Source organism: Pipistrellus kuhlii, unplaced genomic scaffold (genome assembly GCF_014108245.1).
Source record: "Pipistrellus kuhlii isolate mPipKuh1 unplaced genomic scaffold, mPipKuh1.p scaffold_m20_p_3, whole genome shotgun sequence".
NCBI lineage: Eukaryota > Metazoa > Chordata > Mammalia > Chiroptera > Vespertilionidae > Pipistrellus > Pipistrellus kuhlii.
Window position 1 is genome coordinate 41,314,016 of NW_023425529.1, and position 21,702 is coordinate 41,335,717.

Below are 21,702 nucleotides of genomic sequence, written 5' to 3' on the forward strand. Positions count from 1 at the left end.
CTCTCATTGATATTTCTAACTCTATTTCTCTCTGTAAAAAATCAATAAAATAAATAAAAAAGAAAAAGAATAATTTACAGGGAATCAACAGTAGAATAGAAGGTTCTAAGAATCAAAGGGAGAATTCGGAATATATGGAAGTAAAGCACACCCAATCAGAACAGCAAAAATAAAAAAAAGGAATCCAAAAATATGAAGATAGTGTAAGGAGCCTCTGGAATAACTTAAGAATACCAATATTTGCATAATAAGGCAGGGGAATGCCAGAAAGGAAAAAGGAGGGACCAAAAAATTGAAAACCTATTTGAAAAAATAATTTCAGAAAACCTCCTATACCTGGTGAAAGAAATAGAGATGCAAGTCCAGGAAGCACAGAGATTCCAAAAAATAAAAAAAGATGAATCCAAAGAGGCCCACACCAAGACACATCATAATTAAAATGCCAAAGGTTAATGACAAAGAGAGACTCTTAAAAGCAGCAAGAGAGCTTTAACCGGTTTGGCTCAGTGGATAGAGTGTCGGCCTGTGGACTGAAAGTCAAGGGCATATACCTGGGCACATTCCCAGTAGGAGGTGTGCAAGGGCAGCTGTTTGATGTTTCTCTCTCATCAAAGTTTCTCTATCCCTCTCCCTTCCTCTCTGTAAAAAATCAACAAAATATATATATGTTTTTAAAGAGCAGCAAGAGAAAAGCAGTTAATTATCTACAAGGGAGTGCCCATATGATGCCAGCTGATTTCTCAACAGGAACTTTACAGGCCAGAAGGAGTGGCAAGAAATATTTAAACTGATGAAAAGCAATAATAACCTATAACCAATATTATTCTACTCAATACAGCTATCATTTAGAATTGAAGGTCAGCTAAAGAGCTTCCAGACAAGGAAAAGGAGTTCACCACACCAAACCAGTATTATATGAAATGTTAAAGGATCTTCTAGAAGAAGGAAAAGGAGGTGGAGGAGGAAGGGGGCCGGGGGGAGGGGAGGGGCACAGAGATGAAATGGGAAAAGGAAGAGGAGCAGGATGAGAAGGAGAAAAGGAAGACAAAATGGGAAGAGGAGGAGGAGAATAAGAAAAAGAAGCAGAAGACACAAAAAGTATGAACAATAAAATGGCAATAAATACATATCTATCAACAATTGAATCTAAAAATCAAAATAAATAAACAAGCACAACAGAACCAGACTCATAGATACAGAGAACATTTTGACATTTTTTAGATAGGAGGGGGTGGGAAGATGGGTGAAAAAGGAGAAGGGATTTGGCAATACAAATTAGTCATAGCTCATGGACACAGATAATAGACAGGTGAAGGCCTGGGATGGGTGAGAGATAAGTGCAGGGGGCCAAGGGAGAAAAATGGGGGACACGTGTAATACTCTCAACAATAAAATAAGATTTAAAAAATATCAATGAAGTTTAACACATTATATGAATAATAGACAAAAATTACAAATAACTAAAATTTATTCATGAACAAATATCAAACCCAAATATAACACTAATCATTAAAGGAATTAAGTTGTCAATCAAAATTTTCCCTACACAACAACAAAAGACAAGAAGTATTCAAAATTTTATAGATGAGTTTTATAAAGCCTTGAAGGAAATAACCCATTTTTACTGAAAATATTTGAAGGAAACACAAAGATGAAGTAACATACTATTGATGTCAAGGTCAGATGTCTGAAATGAGCAAATCTACAGTATATGGGCAAAATACAGATTAGTGATTGCTGAGGGGGAGGGTTTGGAGTGTTACTGCCTTTAGTTATGGGGATGATGAAAATAATTTGGGATTGGCTTGTGGTGATGTTTGCACACTCTGTGAATGTGCTAAAGACCATGGCATTGAATTGAACAGATAAACTCTGTGATGTATGAAACATAATTTCAATAAGCTGTTAAAAAGAAAAGATCAGATGAATGCAAGAAAAAATTATACTATCTCACCTATGAACATAAATAGGAAATTCTTAAGTTAAATATTGATGAAAGTTAATTCACTTTTTACTATTCTAAGTAGCATTATTTCTTTCTTTTTTTAAAATCAATCTTTATTGTTCATATTACAAAAGATCCTCATTTTTCCCCCCTCCACCAGTTCCCATCCCACCCTTTACCCTTTCCCACCCCCCATTGTCCTCATCCATAGGTGCACAGTTTATGTTCAGTCTCCTTCCGCACCCACCATTCCCCTTTTCCCCGAGAATTGTCAGTCCACTCCCCTCCCATATCTCTGATTCTATTATAATCAACAGTTAATATTGTTCATCAGGTTTTTTAATTTCCTTGGTTTTTTTTAATTAATAAACTTTTATATTTTTAAGAATAAATTTTAAAATCTAATAATTTTAAACCTTGTTTTTTCTGCTCTGGGAACTGAAAAGCAAACTTGTTTACACTTAAACTTGCCCTTGGGCTATCAAAAGGCATAGCTATTCAAATGTAAATGAACACGTTGTTTAAAGATAACTGCTGGCTGGAATTGGATTACCTGTTCTGGGTGGGAAGGGCATGTCCTCCCCTTTCTCCATTAAAATTAAGGTGTTAGCTTTAAAACCTCTTTTTGGCAAAAGACCTTAAACTTTCAGAACTTTAAATTTTTCAGGTAGCAAATCAATTACTTAGCATTTTCTCAAATCAATAATACCTCCACATTCCCAAGTATACACTTCAAACAAAAGACACATCCAAATAGATCAACCAACCTCATCCAGACCCCACACAAGGCACTCACAGATCAACACCCCAGCGCTACAACAACTCAAACACATCCAGATCTAAGCCTTCATCACTTGATTCAGCAGACCCTCAAGTTCCCCCAAAAGTTTCCAGTCAGGTCTGAGAAGCAGCCCTGGGGTGGGGGCAGGCAAGGAGCAAGCTGTTCCGGCCTGGTTGCTCCGGGTCTGGCCGCTGTTGCTCTGGGCCTGGTTGCTGCCACTCCGGGCCTGGATGCTGCTGCTGCTCTGGGCCTGGCCGCTGCTGCTCCGGGCCCTGCTGCTGCCATTCCAGGCCTGGCTGCTGAGTAGCATTATTTCAAGAATGCAGCAATTGTTCAACCAGAACACCTACTGTAACAATTTATTATTTTAAAAATCAAATAATAAGAACCATATGACTATTTTGATAAAATTTTTTTATTAAACAGGTATTTATTCCATGCTTAATATGTATAGACACTATATATTAGTAAACAAAAAAGAAAAAGTTCCGGTAATCAATAGAAATAAAAAACACACATATGAGCCCACCTGGTGTCACTCAGTGGTTGAGCATCTACCTATGAACAGAAGGTCCCGGTTCATTCCTAGTCAAGGCACATGCCCAGTTTTCAGACTCAATCCCCAGTAAAGGGTGTGCAGGAGGCAGCCAATCAATTATTCTCTTTCATCACTGATGTTTCTCTATCTCCCTCACCCTTCTTCTCTGAAATCAATAAAAAATATATATATTCTTAAAAAATAAAAACAACACATTTGATAAAATTTTACATCAGTTCTCATGTACTAAGTCAACAGTATTGATCAAAACCAGAACAAACATTCTTAATGCTGAAACATGAGAAGTTTTCTCACTAACCCAATAAAAAAGATGTCCATATTATAGACTGATGTCCAATAAATTAACTTTACAATATGAAACATAAAAATTGGGATGAAAAATAAATTATTTTCCTTATTTAAGGTAAAATAATTAGACTATATTTTAAGATAAAAAATTAAAATGTAATTTTCCTTTATTTATTATGAAGTAATTAAAAACCCAATAGTATCTTAAGCCATTAGAACTAAGAAAATAATTCAACAAACTTGACAGGTACAAGATCAGTGTACAAACCACCAAGCAATCCTACATACTAGAAATAACAAAGTAATCACTGTAGTTGAATTTTAATTCATAATGAGAACAAAAATTAGAATGTATTTGGTAATATAGCTAACAAAGTAGTGTATGACCTTTATCAAAATAAAATTCTTCAGTAGCAACAGCAGAACATCCTTCATGCATGAAAATCTTGTTGAACTTTTGCATAACCACCACATTGCCCAGCCATGACCAAACTGTGAGTCCATAGCCCAGAACTAGGCTCACAAGGAAGGAAGAGATTTGCATTCACATAGTAGGCTATTCTACTCATATAATTATTTCCAACTTCTTTGGCAGTGAGGTCCCTCTGGTGAGACTCCATCCTAGATATATTCTCATTTCTTTGCTCATAATTGACATATTCAACATTTATTTATTGTACAGCAAGCATATTTTTTAAAAAATTATTATTAAAAATGTAGTGCGGGTGCCAAAAAATGTCCTTGATCTCTTTGAGTTTATATTCTCTGCAGCTGAGAATGCAAATCGAAGGGAACAATGACAGTTGATAGGTTGTAAATAAGCAAAAACCAAAGATAATTTCAAAAAGAAATAATAATTAATTTTTACCACAATTTTCACCCACACATCTCTCACAAACTTCCTTTTCACTAATTCTCCAACTGTGTTTCATGATCTAAGAGACCTCTGCTGAAATTCTGTTGGCTGCTTTTTGAAGTTGCTACAGGCCTTGTGCAGCAGTTGCTCTGCTATTGATGCTCTCCTGTTCTGCCATTTCTACCGCATCACTGGGCTGAGTGCCAGAGCAGGTTGTCGAGCAGTGCACACGAGCTGGGGAATCTTTTTTTTTCTTCCTTTTATCATGGGGCCCTCACAAGATTTTTGGCTATTATTAATTGGCTTGAAGAGGATAAACAAATGTGCTATTTGTGGTCTTTATTGGACATGCATAAAGTCAACAATCACTTTCAAATTCTCCATTGTCTATACCTGCAATGCCATCCATGCTGGCACCAATATATGTCTTTTAGGTCATTTCCTTGCAAATGACAGAATATAATTCTGACTTGCTTAAACAATGAAAATTAAGACAACAACAATAATTAAAGAGGGAATTCATGAATTTGGTTTGGGGTAGCTCACAGCATCCAGGGGAGAGTCAGAGTGGCAAGTTGGTAAAAAAAAAAAAAAAAAAAATAGACTTGGTGTAAGTCCATTTGGTTCTAAATTCCAACCCCACCACATAGCCCTCTGAGTCAGTTTCTTCCCTCTTTTTAAAATAATGATAACTGAAGCCTTTACATAAAGCACTTGTGGCTAAATACACATCATGTACATAAAATGCTTGGCACATTCCCTGACATCATACAAATATCTGATCATGTGTTCTTATTACAATTCATGTTTATGTCTGCCTTGAAAAGGAAGAAGCTAGGATAACACTAGTGATCTTATCAGTGGGCCGCGGGGATTGGCTGTCAGAGTACTGCAAACAGAATGGCTGACCTCTGCCTCTCTGAATCTCTCCTCATTAAAATTCCTACAGAGTGAATGGTTTGACATTGACCATATACTAGACACTGTGCCAGGAAGAATGAACGAATAATGAGCAGGGACAGGGAGAACTAGGGGTCACCATGGTTAACAAAATCTATAATTAACAGTCTCTCTGGAACCATATTGATCAAGTGGAATTTAGCTGCTAGAAGCATGGCAAAGATAGACGGAGTATAATAAAAATGTGTACCATACTGTGTGTAATATTTTAAATATTTTTCTAGGAAAAATACCTAGGACCACTTATCTCTGACTCAGACTCAACTGATAACATTCTAAGAAACTTAACTCCACCTCTGCTTAAGTATTCTTAAGAAAAGCTGTAGGGAACCTTGCAGATCCTGACATCAGAAAATTCTTCTGAATATCCAGGCACTACTTATTGCACTTCTACCAAGAATCCTCATCATTCTGGTGCTATTATTTGAAGCACCAGAAACATTTCCTCAACATTCTTTTCACAGCGTCCTTCATCTCCTTGTTCTTCAGGCTGTAGATGAGGGGATTCAGCATGGGGGTGATCACACTGTACTGCAAGGAGAAGAATAACTCTCGAGTGGATCCAGAATTGGGCATGAGATAACGGAGAAGTCCCGAACCGTAAAAGAAGATCACTGCAGTGAGGTGGGAGGAGCAGGTAGAGAAGGCCTTGCTTCTGCCTGTGGTGGAGCTGATGGCCAGGATGGTGGACAAAATGCGAACGTAGGAGAAAAATATCAGGAGAAAATTTCCAAAGAAATGCAGGATGCTGGAGCAGAGCAGGGCTGTAAAACTTGCAGTCACATCAGAGCAGGACAAAGGGTAGAGAGAGGGCAGCTCACAGCAGAAGTGGTGGATATTTTGAGCCTCACAGAAGTCTAAATTGAGAGCTACAAGGATATTGATGAGAGCATCCAGAAAAGCCAAACCCCATGAGGCCCACACTAGCCCCATACAGAGCTGTCTGTTCATCACCTGGCCATAGAGCAGAGGAGACCTAATGGCAACATAGCGGTCATACGCCATCACGGTGAGTAGGCAGGACTCAGTGCCCCCAGAGGCAAACAGAAAGAAGACCTGAGCCAGGCAGCCTTCTACTGAGACAGTTTTCTCCTCAGACAGCAGATTCTCCAACAGCTTGGGCACAGTGACAGAGGAGTGGCAGAGATCGAGGAAGGACAGCTGCCTCAGGAAAAAGTACATGGGGATGTGAAGATGAGAGTCAAACCCAATCACCAGCAGCAACATCAGATTGCCCATCAGGGTCAGGAGGTAAATAACAAGGAACAGCACAAAGAGCAGAGCCTGGGTCTGGGGGTCCGCAGACAGCCCCATGAGGATGAACTCAGAGATGACACTGTGGTTCCTCATTGCCTTCAGCATGTTCCTGGGAATGTCAGAAATAAACTGGGGGAAGCCTCTGCTAATGTCTGATATCTCAGTGTTTTAACCCTATTCTCCATTCACAAAGTTTCATGCCTACTCAAAAGTGTATTTCTGAAATGCTAAGTCTCTAGATTTCCTAAAACCTGTTATAATCTTTTCTATCGAATCCCAATGATAGATCAACTTCCTGTCCACACTTATTGTTCTTTCTGTAAAGTCTTAGAGTTAATTTGTTGTTGTTTTATTATTAAATCTACAGAGGGATGTTTGTAAACAGTTGATAATAATCCAGCAGAAAAAGAAATTCCAGGAGGAATGAGATACAATTGCAGAAATGTCTATGAGAGCAGCTGGGTTTCAGAGCAGAAACAGCATGGATGGTCTTAGGTGAGAGTGGGTTTACTTCATCCACAAAACATTCATGAAGTCAGTAGATTTGGTGTTAGGAAGGAAGCGCTTCTCATCTGATTGCTTTTGTTATTCACTGAGATCACTAATGGAAAGTGAAGAGGGGTAGTGGCTGGACATTTGCCCAGTGAGGAGAAATGGGGTTAATTAGAGACAAAGCAGCACAGAGCTATTCCAGATACTATGTAATTTATCACACAAAAAAACACACACATAAAAAACTGCTGACGGATTTGAAAACATACTCTGGTCATAATCTCCATGCCCCGTTTGTGTGATCTATTCAGAATCAGCTCTTGTCAGAGCCTTCATGCCACTTGTAAATATAGACTACACTCTAACTTTCAAAAGCTTGACCCTTTTTACCATCTGACAACCCAGATTGCAACTATCAGCTCAGGATAACCCTTCAACACTATTAACACACCATCTTGACCCTAATGTGTTCATACTACAAGACCGGCACATTCGGTTTCTCAAAAGCCATGATTTTTTCCCACTGTTTTTGTTTTGTTTTGTTTTGTTTTTAAGGTATTATATGTGTACATATCTTTCCATTGCCCCCTTTCCCCACTGTTTATCCAAACAACACACAGCACTAAAGCTGCTCTTAAAAAACAATTCCACATTACCTGCATTTCTTGCCTCATTGAGCAATAACTAACACTGAGTTAAAGAAAAACCTTTGAAAATCCAGTAGTCCAGAAGATTTAAATATCAGTGTGAGAATATTATATTAAGGTGGAGTTTAAAAATTCCTGTTGATATAGATCTCCTCCTTGATTTCTAAAAGAGGAAAATACATGGATAAATTGTAAAAGCCTAAATACTTCCAGTCATCTGGCAATTGCATTATCTTTTTTTTTTTTTTTAGATGTTTTCTTTGCTTTATTACAGTTTGCAAGCAATAGTATATATACACATATATATGTGGCATTTTAAAACAACCAGGTGTGCTAGAAAGGTGTCTTTTTCTTTGCACCCGGATTTCCTGAGCCCTTTATATTAACTGTATTATTGGGCAGGCACTAGGCAAACATTTAAAAACCTTTGAGCTTCCTACTCACACTTCCCCAAATCCCACCTTCTCCATTACATGAGATATTAATATTAAAAACACGAGGGAAATACATATTCATCTCATTTCCTGTAAGTTCCTTTTCTCTGTTTTTTACATAACCAAAGATGATGGCTCGGTTATGAATTCAAAAATGCTCCCAACGTTCTTGATGATGATTCGTAGAGAAATCTTTCCCTGCTGTCCTCTTCCAAAGTGATCTCCATGAATGTCTGCAGTTTCCTGTGAACGGCAGCTGCAACATCCTTCACTCGGGAGCTTTTATGCTTACCTTTATTGATAACCAAAATAATATGCATAACAGCCGTGAGACACACAATTCCTTCAATATCGTCAGAAGTAACACACATCTTTAACTCATCTAAAAATGACCTGACCACATTCGGAGATTTTATGATTATTCCTATTAAACACCTTGAAAATGGGGGCAGGTCTGAAAGATACTCTGGGGGGGAAAGGTCTTCTACATCAGAAACCCGCAGGCCTTCTTCCGGTTTCTTCTTAAAGCTCCAGGCCATACACTCCAACATTTTCTGAAAGACTTTCTGGATCATATCAAACAGCGTTGCAACTTCTTCGTCTGAATCTGTTTTCTGCTTTAAGGAACTTTCAGTTACCTCTTTTAGAATGCCAAGAAGTAATGAAACATAAAAGAATCCCTTCACTGTGTGCATGATTCTGAGACTCCAATGTAAAAGCTGTATCTGAAACTTGCCATCTCCAAGGCCGACCATCACCACATCTTTGCCCACAGTCAGGTAGGTCTGGATGATCTGCTGATAAATAAGCCGATGGCGTTTCAGATAGTCTTCCTCTTTGTGGGATCCCTTAACACGACCCGCGTGGTTCAGGGCCCACTCAGGGTCCGGTTTCTGGAGAAGGCCGCACACTAAAATGAAGAGAGAGACTGGAAAAGAGTTAATTTGGGAAAATGGGGGCCAGGCGGGAAGTCTACCTCTAGTGGGAAGACTAACCGCTCTTTGGCCTTTTACCATTCCTTTTATTGAGATTCTGAAACAAAGATATCTCTTAAGGAGGAAGTTCTAACAGCAGAAAATCAACTTACATTTACATATGATTAACAGATTAAAGTTGCCTCAAGCACTACTATCTCAACTATACAAAGAGTTAATGCCTCTGACCATTCAGAGCCATCAAGGTCGCATAGCTCTTTTTACATTTTATCTCCAATGACAATGCTAGGTTTTGGTTCCCTGTTCCTGGTTCCTGGTTCCAGGTTCCCGGCATCTCCCCCCAATTCCTTCCTTTAAAAAATCTTGCATTTATGTACCAGGAATAAAACATATAAGAACAAAAATTGTTTATGAGTCCCAATTTCAAAGTTCAAGAGTTCTAAGTCTAAGTTTCAATGTCTAAAAGTTTTGAGTCCAGGCTTCAATGTCCAAAAGTTCTGAGTCCAAAAGTTCTTCACGTGTACATGTCACCAATGGTATCTGCATGGTGGACAAATGGTGGTGATACAGGTCTGATCGTCTCTAGTTTGGTCCTGGACATCCTGCAGGACACACAGCTGCTGACTGCTGGCATGGCAAGGTGTAGTCAGCATCTTCCATGTCTGGACTGTTTCTCCTCCTGTCTTCATGGCTGGAGCATTCCTGCTAATTACTCTGTTGCAGGAATCCACATGGTCTTGGAGTTTTCTGAAAATATACAAACATATCTCGACCAAAATTAATAAAGGAATCTTTTCTATAAATTTTACTTGGGATCCTTTTAATTTTTTGCCCAAACAATTTTTCTTTGACTTATTTTGATACTATGTGTATTTTTCATGGCTGTCTTACTGTTATCATTACAAATGAAAATTGGTTTTCAAAAGAAGAAAAATTTTTCTAGATGTAATTTACTCACAGGACATTTTTTCTTACATGGTATTTTCCACTATCCCCCTTTTTTCTATTTAATTGTTAGGAGGCTTTTGAAAAAATTTTTATAATGCTGTTTTGATAACTTTTAAATTTTAATTCTTTGTACAAAAACTATGACTGCTTTAGGGTTTATTGTATGTTAAACAATTTTACCATGAAATGGACTACCAATAGAAATTTTGGTTAATACTTTAGGAACAGCCTGTTGTACAATTAAATTTTCTTGAATATTAACTCATTTCATTTAACCAATTTAAATTAATCTGAAAACTTGACTATTTTACTGTAACAACAATTTTAGTAATTACTCTGTAAATATTAATGGAAAAGATTATATGCATCCTTGAGGAAGCCCTGAGCACTCATAGATTTAGGCTGGATTTAGATGTAGGACAGTCGCCATCAGCCACTTCTCTGTTGCTTGGGTCTCAATATGAGCTGTGCTAAGTCTCTTGTTTGTAGCTGGGTCTCAATCTGAGCTGGACCAAATCTGTTTGTTGCCTGGGTTCCAATCTGAGCTGGGTATGGGAAGCATGAAGCAGCCATGGGGCAGGAGACATCCCTCAAAAGGGCAAGTGTTCAGCGTTGGGGGGGTGAGGATCTGTGCCCCACCTCTGTTGGCCCCCAAGTCCTCTCCTGATGGCCCTCTGCGGCTGTGCCTGTCTTAGGTTGTCCCTCCCTTGAGGAATCTTACCCGTCATTGGCTAACCAGCCATCCTCCGGGGCCAAGCAGGGTGATGTGAGGTTCAATTCTGTCTCCTTGGTAGCCTATGCCCTTATGGCCTCCATGCCCAGTATCTGCCTTGGGATCCCCTCACCTGCTGGCGGGGCCCCGGCATTGATCACATATCTTGGGGAACCCAGGTTTCTTCTCCAGGGAGGTCCCAGCTCACGCCATTGTGCGAGAGACGGATCCATGGTACCAGCCACCACGAGGCTTTAACCTCAGCATGAACTGAAAAACTCAAGCAACAGCTGTGGGCGACTGGATTGTGACAAGAGGGTCCCTCCTTGCAAATAAGGCAAGAAAGGCCAATATAGAATCCTCAAGTGCCTTCCCAGTGAGGCTTTCCACACAGTGGAAGGGATTAAATCTTTTCATGTCCTTTTAAATTGCTGCCAAACATTCAAAAATTAGATTTTTAATTTTGTTTGGAATAATTGTACAATATGCTGTTGTAAAATATCAAAAATTATAAATGACATTGTAGAATAATACCATGCAAGGATATTCTTTGCTCGAAGCCAATGGCAATTCAAATTCAAACTGGCTGTCAATTTCTTTTTGTATAGACAAGGTCTTAGTTACATTCTCTGCACCTCTCCCAGGAGCAAGTACTGATATTCCTAATTATACTTCCTTGCCCCACCCATTTTCTTCCTGGATGACCAACGTGCTTAGTATTATTGGTGACTACATTGGCAAGGGATCAGCCCACATAAGGGCTTTTACCCATGAAGGATCAGGAACATAAGTCCTAAACACTTCCACATTTGTCCCAGGTAATATTACTGTACAGATGATTACCGCTAACATGGCAAGAAAGACATTCTCAGGGGTCAGGCATCTATACCGTCTTCTTTACCATGCCCCAGGTGTTCTCCGGGCTGTTTGCTGTCCGGCTCGTCCTCCTGCTCATCTTCAGTGGACTGCTTGGAGTCACTGCCCTCTGTAGCTGGAGTAGTTGATTGTCTGCAGCTGCATGGTGTGGCTCCAGACGCAAGGTCCTTATTAGTCTGGCTAGTTTCTCTCCTGGATCCCTGTTGCAGTTTAATATTTCTAGCAGGAATCCACACTGGTTTGGAAAAATTTTCTGGGAATATACAAGCATACCCTCTGCCAAACGTTAACAATGGATCAGGTCCCTTCCATAAACCAGATTCGGGATCCTTCCATTTAACTAGACCATTTTCTTTTGTTTTACTCTGATGCCAATGTATTTCCATAGGCGTCCTTCCTTCATCATCACAAGTGAAAAAGTTTAAAGTAATTAAGGCTTGGTGCAGCCTACCTGCAGGTGATTTCTCCATCATCCCACCTTTTTGTTTTTCAAGTTGGGATTTTAGCCGCTGATGCTGTCGTTCAATAATGGCCTGTCCTTGGGAATTATATGGTATTCCTGTAATATGCTGAATTTTCCACCTTTTACAAAATTCCTGGAATTGACAGCTTGTGTAAGCAGGCCCATTATCAGTTTTAATAATTTTTGGAATTCCCATGACGGCAAAAGCAGCTAGGCAATGATTAATAACCTGTTTTGCCGTTTCTCCTGTAGCTGCAGTAGCCCATAGGACTTTTGAAAAGGTATCTACGGAGACATGTAATGCCCCAAGGCGTCCAAAGGAATTATAATGTGTTACATCCATTTGCCAGATATGGTCTTTTAGCAAACCTCTGGGGTTGACTCCTGTGTTAGGTCCTTGAGGTAGATGTAACATGCAAGTTGGACACTCCTTAATAATCTGTTTTGCCTGTTGTCGAGTGATTGAGAATTGTTTAGACAACATTTTGGCAGGCTGATGTAAAAGCTAATGAGATTCTAAAGCTTCTTTCAATAAAGCAACCAGTTGATCAGCCTGTGCATTTCCTTTTGTTAAAGGACCAGGTAAGACACTATGAGCCCTGATATGAGTGATATAAAAAGGATATTGTCTCTGTTGTACAATCTGCTGAACTTGTTTGAATAGTAAAAATAAACTTTGGTTACTAAGCCATTTCAATCTGGCAGTTTCAATTCTATTCACTAAGTTTGCAGCATAAAAGGAATCAGAGACAATATTAAGAGGTTCTTGGAAATCCTGCAATGCAGCCTTAATAGCTTCTAGTTCAATTCTTTGTACAGAAGTATGACTGGTCAGTATGACTCGGTCTGAATCTATTGTATGATAGGCAGCTTTCCCATTTGATGATCCATCAGTAAAAACAGTTAAAGCTCCAGGAATAGGTTCCTGCCTAGTATTTTTTGGTATAATGATGGAGGTATTATATAAAAATTGTAATAATTTATCTTTTAATAGATGACAACTAAGTTCCCCTGAATATCCACTTAACCCAATTTGCCAATTTATATCAGTCTGAAATAACATTTCTAATTGCTTCCCAGAGAGGGGGAGGTAGATACACTGGGGCTCATCTCTTCTAAGCTGTTTACAACGTTTCCTAATTTGAAATAATAATTGGGACAATAATTCTACATATGTAACTGCAGTTTTAGAGGATTGATGTCCTAGGTGGACCCATTCAATAATGGCAGGAGAATTTTTATTTTGAAAGATGACTCCAGTGGGACTATTTGCAGTGGGGTTAATTTGTCCCAATAAAGGCAATTCGGGCTGTACCCGTGCTACTTGAGCTGAGGAAATTGCCTGCTCAACCCTTAGCAATTTATTCCTAGCTTCATCAGTTAAAGTTCGGGGAGAAGAAAGATTAGAATCACCTCTGAGTAAACTAAATAAATTTGTCATTTCTCCTGTAGATATCTTCAGATAAGGTCTTAACCAGTTAATGTCTCCTAATAATTTCTGAAAGTCGTTTAAAGTTTTAAGACAACTTTTTCTTATCTCCACCTTCTGAGGCCTAATGCTTTGGTTTTCAATTATGGTTCCCAGATATTGGAAAGGCACTTCTTTTTGTACCTTCTCTGGAACGATTCTTAAGCCCCATTTAGGGAGCTCCTCTTCTAACTGGGAGAACATGGCCAAGGTCTGTTCCTCCTGTGGGCTTGCTAAGAGCAAGTCATCCATGTAATGAATAATGTAACACTGGGAATATTTGTCTCTTAAAGGCTGAACAGCTTGAGCCACATATTTTTGACACAAAGTAGGGCTATTGGCCATTCCTTGAGGTAAAACCTTCCATTGATATCTTTTCATAGGCTCTATATTATTAATAGATGGCACTGAAAATGCAAATCTCTTTTTATCTTGAGGTGCCAAGGGAATTGTGAAAAAACAATCCTTAAGATCTACTACTATGAGGGACCAATTTAAAGGGATTTGTGAAGGCGCTGGAAGTCCAGGTTGTAAGGCTCCCATGGTATGCATAGTAGCATTAACAGCTCTAAGATCATGTAACAATCACCATTTTCCTGTTGCCTTTTTAGGGATTGTAAATATAGGCGTATTCCAGGGACTATTGGAAGGTTCTATGTGGCCAGCCTCTATTTGTTCTTGTATTAATTCCTGAATTTTACTTAATTTCTCCTTGGTTAATGGCCACTGATCCACCCATACAGGTCTATCATCTTTCCACTGTATAGGATCAGCATGAGGGTGAAGAGACTGAGCAGTGACCACTCCTAAAAAGGTTGATATCCTATTTGAGTTACGAGCTTCTTTCCTTTGCCAGTAACAATACATGCTTGTAAACCTTCTAAAATATCTCGGCCCCATAAGTTGACTGCAATTCCAGAGATGACGTAGGGCTGAAACCATCCTGTCTGTCCTTCCTCATCTTGCCACCTTAACACTGCTGCACTACGTTGTGTGTCATTAGGAATTCCTACCCCCTTAACTGAGCCCATAGCTTCTACCGTAGACCAACTTGGAGGCCAGAACTCTTTGCTGATAACACTTACATCAGCTCCAGTGTCCACTAGACCCTTAAATTGTTTTTCCTCTATCCTTAAATTAATCATAGGACGGTTTTTGCTAATTTCATGTATCCAATAGATGTCTGAACTTGCCAATCCTTGCATTCCTCTTTTTCTATTTAAAGCCTCACCTTGCTGAACATAAGGTAGAAGTAATATCTGAGCAATTCTTTGTCCTACAGTAATTTGCACAACATGATTACATTCTAATATAACTTTAACTTCTCCTTTATAGTCTGAATCAATGACTCCAGGCAGGACAGTTAGTCCTTTTAGAGTGTTTCCACTCCTCCCTAAGATTAATCCTAAAGTTCCCAGTGGTACAGGTCCCCAAATTCCTGTAGGAATAGCTTGCCGAGCCATGTCAGGGGTCAAAGTGACCGCTATAGTGCTGTTAAGATCCAGGCTTGGGCTTCCTGGGGTTGCTCGGATGAGGGAATCCACTGTGGGCCTTGCAGGGCAGATTTCCCCTATTGATGACGGGGCTGGGGGTCGCCCCTCTGGCCGTTTCCCGGTAATTGACCATGCCCTCTATCTTGATCTAGAGGCTGCCCGTTTCGATGAAATTTTGATCTACACTGACTGGCCCAGTGGTTCCCTTTCTGACATCTAGGACACCGAGAGACTGAATCTGGAGGCTGAGTGTTTATGCCTCTCCCAAGCCTTCTCGGCTGCCTACATTCCTTCTGAAGATGTCCTCCTTTTCCACATTTATAACACCTCTTATTTCCACTTGTTACTGCAGCAGCAAGTAAATTCGCTTGAAAAGTGCTTGATCCTACATTCTGACATGCTTGGATCATTTCTGTAATGGTACTATTTTTTTCTCAAAGGCATCAGGCATTTTTTACAATCAGCATTGGCATTTTCATAAGCTAATTGTTGAATTAAAATATCTCCTGCAGCCTCATGTTGAATCTGTCGTTTCACTGCTAGAGTGAGACGAGCCACAAAATCAGAAAATGGCTCTAAAGGTCCTTGCATACATTTAGTAAAAGATCCCTGTGGATCTCCTTTTGTTGGTAAAGCATACCAGGCTTTTCTACCACAAAGTCTAATTTGCTCATACGCCTGTTGCACATAATGTAGCTGACTTTGTATATCCATATACTGTCCCAGTCCTGCCAGCATTTCATGAGTTATTTGAGCATTTGGCCCTCCGTTTGCGCGGGCTTGCTCTTGACATTGTTCCAAAAATTCTCCTTTCCATAGTAAATAATCTCCTCCATCCAGAGTTGCACGAGCCAGAGAATACCAATCATAAGGAGCTAAGAATGCTTCAGAAATACTATTCACAATTTCTCTTGTAAAAGGAGCCGTTGGACCATTTTGAACAACACTTTCTCGCAAAGCCTTTATCATTTTAAAGTCAATTTTTTCATGGTATCTTATTATCTGATTTTGGACCTGTGGGTCAGCTACTTGTACAACAGGAAAAGCAAGCCTTTCTTCCACAGACATGTCCTTCATTCCTTTTCTGATGGCTCTCTGTATAGATGATTCTATTGGTGGTGAATTAAATGTTCCAGGATTAGGACATGGAGGTGAAGGGGGCCGTAAAGGCCATTCCTTCAAGTTTTCTTCCTTCTCCTCTCTAGGAGGAGCAGAGGGAAGCAGGCGAGGAGCTTCCTCCTCAGCCTTTCTAAAAAGCTCTAATAATCTAGATACTGCGTTCCCCATGGAAAAACAGTTTTTCTGAGGTGCCTTTTTTCCTGCTGCTAAGCCCCTTTTCTTCAAATTTTTTTTTTTTACCACCTTTTGCTAAACACTCAAGATCTAATGTACCTTCTTCAGCAAACAAAGGGTTATATTCTAAAACAAAAACTATAAAAGAATACCTTCTGAAACTTTTAATTCTTTAAGCATACAAATCAAAATTTTATAATAAAACTTACTTTAAATTTATAACCTAATTCTTCCCCATTAGCCTGGTTAAAAAGGACGTTCCCACCCTACTTACAGTTCGCGACTCTGCAGCTGGCCGTGGGCTTTTGAGTGCGGTGAATTTCCCTCACCTTTTTCTGGTGAATTTCCCTCACCTTTCCTCGGTGAATTTTCCACACCTTTTCTCGGTGTATTTTTCCTTCTTCGCTCTAGGCGAAAAATACCTTCTCCTCCAGAAGTCCCGCGTTGAAGGCGCCAGATGTGGGATCCCTTAACACGACCCGCGTGGTTCAGGGCCCACTCAGGGTCCGGTTTCTGGAGAAGGCCGCACACTAAAATGAAGAGAGAGACTGGAAAAGAGTTAATTTGGGAAAATGGGGGCCAGGCGGGAAGTCTACCTCTAGTGGGAAGACTAACCGCTCTTTGGCCTTTTACCATTCCTTTTATTGAGATTCTGAAACAAAGATATCTCTTAAGGAGGAAGTTCTAACAGCAGAAAATCAACTACATTTACATATGATTAACAGATTAAAGTTGCCTCAAGCACTACTATCTCAACTATACAAAGAGTTAATGCCTCTGACCATTCAGAGCCATCAAGGTCGCATAGCTCTTTTTACATTTTATCTCCAATGACAATGCTAGGTTTTGGTTCCCTGTTCCTGGTTCCTGGTTCCAGGTTCCCGGCACTCTTGATCATGAATAAAAGATAAAACCTTGCTTTCTAACCAAAACCCAGTGTCTTCCAAAGTAGTCAGGTAAACTTTTCCTTCTGTGCAGAACTTGTGCTGAAGGTGGATGCTCAGCCGGCAGTGCAGGCTGAAGGCTCGCAGGGCAGCCGTTTCACCGAAGTACTCAGCTTTCCCACCAGGCGGCTGAAGAATTGATTCCAGATCCATCTTGGACATTCCAAGTGCTCTCAGAAGGTGGCTTAGCTTCTTCCGGGGCGCAGAGAGCAGGCATTCTCGGTTCTTTGGGTGGGTCAGCAAGTACTCTATGTAAACCAATGCCAATTCGGGCTTCAAGGGGCGTGGGTCATGGATTTGAACCTTCCGCTTAGATGCTGAGTTAGTCTTTCCCTGGGGGGGCTCCTCTGGCAGCCAGTCGCAGACCAGTTCCAGAACGTGCCCGACGTGTCCCCAGGAGCAGAGACAGTCCAGCAGCGTGCAGTAGCTCCTGTCCGCAGCCCCCTGCTCTTGGTTTCTCAGGGTGGAAATCACGCCGCAGCTGAAGGCGGACACGGAGGAAGGCGGCATGAAGGACATCAGCATGAAGAGAGGGATCTTGCAGCGGTCATCCTGGAACACCTTCAGGTACTCAGGGAGCACAGAGGCGAACTTGTCGATGGTGTAGAGTCTGGCCTCTTTGTTCTTCTCCATGCTTCTGTGAATGCTCTTCCAGAGAATCACGATGATTTCTAGCAAACCTGCCATGGAGGCAGCATCGCTAACGGACAGGGTTTTATCCAGAACACTCACGTTCTCCTTCTCCCGCTCCTCGTCCTCCTCCTGGCGCTCTCGGATTGTCTTCCGGATGCAGGCATTTAAGCAATGGCGAATCACATGAATCAGCTTTGCTATGTTGGTGCAGGCGGTGTGCTCGTGGGCGTACTGGTAGAACCTCCTGGCAGCAGCGTGGTTCATCTGCAGCAGCGTGACGCAGCGCTCACACCACACCTCCTCCGGCAGGTTCACGGGCAGGAAAGAGTTAAAGATGAGGCTCACCAGGCGCCGACACACAGGCCTGGAATCTGATTCCAGACGAACCAAAATATGCTCCATGGGGCATATCTTCCAAAACTTGGCAGCCCTTACGGCTTTAACTTTCAAGAGCATTTCCACAAAAGCCACTCTCACTTTCTCCGAATTGTCATGGAGACTGTATTTTAGGGCTGGCAAAAGCTGTTCTAATAATGGGTGGCTTAATTTGTTATCCAAAATTATCGGTAGACACTTAAAGACAGAACAACGCACATCGGCTGAGCTTGCATCAAACGCCAGATCCCCCATCACTTTCTTGAGGAGGTCAATGAGAATTGTCGGAGGCATCATCTCCCAGTATCTGGAAGTTATCTTACAAACTCCAAGGATCCCTGCGGATCGGACCATTGGATATGGATCTTCTAAAAGGCTATAGAGCTCTTCAAACTGCTTCTGAATTTCACTGTCCATTTCAATAGCATTGAAGTTTGGATCCCTAATAGAAAATGCTTCCACGAACAGCAGTGCAGCATTGGAGCGAACCTCTGAGTTCCTGGCCTTCAGGCCTCTCCAGAGGATGGGCTTGTACAGCCGGTAGAGCATCTCCTCCACGCCTTGCCGAACTCTCTTCTGATGGTGAAAGTAACTCAGCACCTCCCGCACTCTGGCGTGCACTGGAGACCTCCGCGGGAGGTGAATCCCGTGGTACATGAAGACCTGGATGCAGTCACTTTCGATCGTCTCCAATATCTTCCCGGAAGCCTTTCTCCAAGCTCTGAAATAGACTTCTGCAATGTGTACCATCAAGGATTTCTGTAATCCCTGTAACTGATTTTTAATGGTTCCATGGATCATTTTAATAAAATTTGAATTCCAACTGAAGAGAGAACTAAGAAATCTTCTTCCCTCTTCTTTCTTGATATAATTAACACTTATGAAGCACTCAAGTAGCATATTTTTAATTTCTCTACTTTCCTCCAAATTATAATCAAAGCAATACAAAGCTTGATGAACATGCCAAAGCCGACTTATGTCTGCACCGGTTTTCGTCTGGAGGCTCTTCCTGAGCAGCAAGGTGAAAGCGGTCTTCCCCATGTCCTCTTTGGCAGGCAGGCCCTTCTCCCACCACGTCACGCACAAGCCCTGGATGGAGCTCTGCAGCTTTCGTTCCGATTCAGGTAGTGCATACAAAATACCATTCAGTATAACAGCACACTCCAGCAAGGCCTCATAGTTCTCACTCTCATTGATGACAGACACAGAAGCAAGAATCACAGATGTAATTGCATGGGTTATTTCTAGGGTTTTTTTCATTTTTGAATGGCGGTCTGTTTCCATACTGCCTTCCCCCTGGGCTTCCAGGGCCCCCCATCCCTCCACGGGGCTTTCTAGCAGCACATCTGTTAACAGAGTCTTGAGCCTCTTCCAGAGCTCCTCTTTCTGTTTCCTTGATAATTCATCTAGTAATTCATTTAGGCTGAAAGGGTCAGAAGCATCTTCATCAAGTTGAATGAATTGCAAAAATTCTCCAATCAGCTCCTTAGACACAGCATGCACAAATATTTCACGTTTTTCCATGACAGATGAAACGGCGCATTTATTCTGTGACCCTGCCCCTCTCGCGAGAGCCTCGCATTATCTTTTGTTATTATTTTATTTTTCTTCTTTTACTCACCACTCATGTTCTAGCTACGTGACTGGATTCATCCGGAGAACAGTATGCCAGTGGCAGAAAATGCTGGAAAAACAAGGAATCAAACCATGAAATACAGACAGAGAACCGCCTGTTATCATTTCAGAGGGCACAGAAAGCAAGCTCCCCTCTGTTCTACTCATCTCCAAATGGGGCCCCACTACTAGCACTAGAAATTCCCTGAACTCTAAGGAAATGTCCCCTCTTAGAAATAAAGGACAAAGCAGGAAACTCTTGCAGAGGATAAACCTGGAATTGCATCCTGTCGGGCCAGACTCCCTCATAGGTAGAGGTGGACTATATTAGCTGTTGGAGGGGCCACAGAAGTAAATGAAATCATCACTTTCACCTGCTGCTACAATTTTACTGTTCTTGATGCTTCTTACTCAGACTGGTGAGTCCGGGTGTGGAATGGAAACAGCTCTGAGAATGCTGCCACTTTATGTTTTCAGTTCCTGTCACAATTAGGTGGAGTTAGCTGACTAGGTCATTTCCAAAGAAAAGCTTCCCAAGAGGAGTTCATCTCAGAATGAGAAATGTAGAAGCACCTAAAATTGTAACTGCCTCAAAAGAGTTGCTCAAAAGTGTTGTTTAAAAACAGAGTGAATTTGTGCACGAGTAAGGGAATGGAAGAGACTCAGGAGGAGAGGAGTCACAAAGATCTGATTAGAAACCAGGAAGGGACTTGGATACCCTAGACTCCCATGAAATGAGATGTAGAAAGGGTACTGAATAAAATGTTAACCACTGGAAAGGTTTGCCCCAATGCTGTGTCTTTTGCCCTGTTCTGAACTTCCACATACCACAGAATACATAATTAGGGGGGATAACTATGACTAAAGTATCTAATATGTTTCTGGACCCTATATGCTTGAAGTGCTTGGAGAGGGTTATTTTTTAGTCACGAGGTGCCCGAAAGCTATCACTGATATTCTGATCTCCTCCCAACTCCTACAGACAGTTCTCAGCAATCGGCCTCCCCAAATGGCCAGATTTCTGGTATAATGTGGGCTTTCAGCACCAAAAACAAGGAATATAGCAAAAAGACTTGCCTCAATTGTCCCATGTATAAAATGAAGACTAAAAATAATTACCTTGGAAAGTTGTGAGTTCTTAACTTAGTGCTGAAGACAACTGAGGTGCCAAAGAATTATTAGATTTTCTTGTGCTCACCCCCAATCCAAGTGTGTAATTTTCCCAAAAGGAGAAAAAGAAGTGGTTTTGAGGAGCAGTCCAAAACATTTAAGGTAACAGAAACAAATACTCTGTCAGAGAGAAATGTTCTCCTCCTCCAGACCAGGAGAATAAAGGTAAGTTGAGAGGACTGAGGGGGAACCGAGTGCCTGATGAGGAATGACGAGAAGTGGTGGGAATGAGGGTGAAGGGGTGCTACAGGGAACACAGAGAAAACCATCAGAGAACAGAGAAAACATTACCTGGTTTCTGTCTTTTCCTGTCACTGAGTGCGTCTTGTTTTTCCAGTTGGTGGACATGACTCTGAGCTCAGGAGAAATTCACAAGACAGAAAATGTTCCACAACATTGAATCATGTGAACTGACATTGCTTTCTCTATGGGAGACTTTTTGTGCAAAAATAGAAATATGTAAGCACAGTTCTCAAAAGCCTCTGCAAATAAAAACTTCAGCAAGCTCTTCTAAACTTTGACAGCATTTTTACCCTTATCCCCTCATGTCTCCACAAAC

General features: G+C 40.9%; 2 protein-coding genes across 3 annotated transcripts; both read right to left on the reverse strand.

The window, feature by feature from the left end:
- Positions 1-5,192: 5,192 nt before the first annotated feature.
- LOC118730160 (olfactory receptor 8S1) lies at positions 5,193-6,908 on the reverse strand. Its single transcript, XM_036457914.2, has one exon. The coding sequence runs from the start codon at positions 6,749-6,751 to the stop codon at positions 5,810-5,812; it is 942 nt and encodes a 313-aa protein (XP_036313807.1). The 5' UTR covers positions 6,752-6,908; the 3' UTR covers positions 5,193-5,809.
- A 1,133-nt stretch (positions 6,909-8,041) lies between these two features.
- LOC118730159 (condensin-2 complex subunit G2) lies at positions 8,042-19,918 on the reverse strand. Of its 2 annotated transcripts, XM_045589011.1 has the most exons (3): positions 17,296-19,918; position 16,692; positions 8,042-9,052 (listed from the first exon to the last, which is right to left on the reverse strand). In XM_045589011.1, exons 1-3 carry the CDS (start codon positions 19,881-19,883, stop codon positions 8,360-8,362), a joined length of 3,282 nt encoding a protein of 1,093 aa, XP_045444967.1. In that variant the 5' UTR covers positions 19,884-19,918; the 3' UTR covers positions 8,042-8,359. The 2 variants fall into 2 exon arrangements, with proteins under 2 accessions (XP_045444967.1, XP_045444966.1); XM_045589010.1 differs by lacking the exon at position 16,692 and having other exon boundaries at positions 8,720-9,054.
- Positions 19,919-21,702: the final 1,784 nt, after the last annotated feature.

Bases quoted from the DNA above. Each gene is read 5' to 3' on its own strand.
- LOC118730160 (XM_036457914.2), bottom strand. From the start codon at position 6,751: ATGCTGAAGGCAATGAGGAACCACAGTGTCATCTCTGAGTTCATCCTC.
- LOC118730159 (XM_045589011.1), bottom strand. From the start codon at position 19,883: ATGGAAAAACGTGAAATATTTGTGCATGCTGTGTCTAAGGAGCTGATT.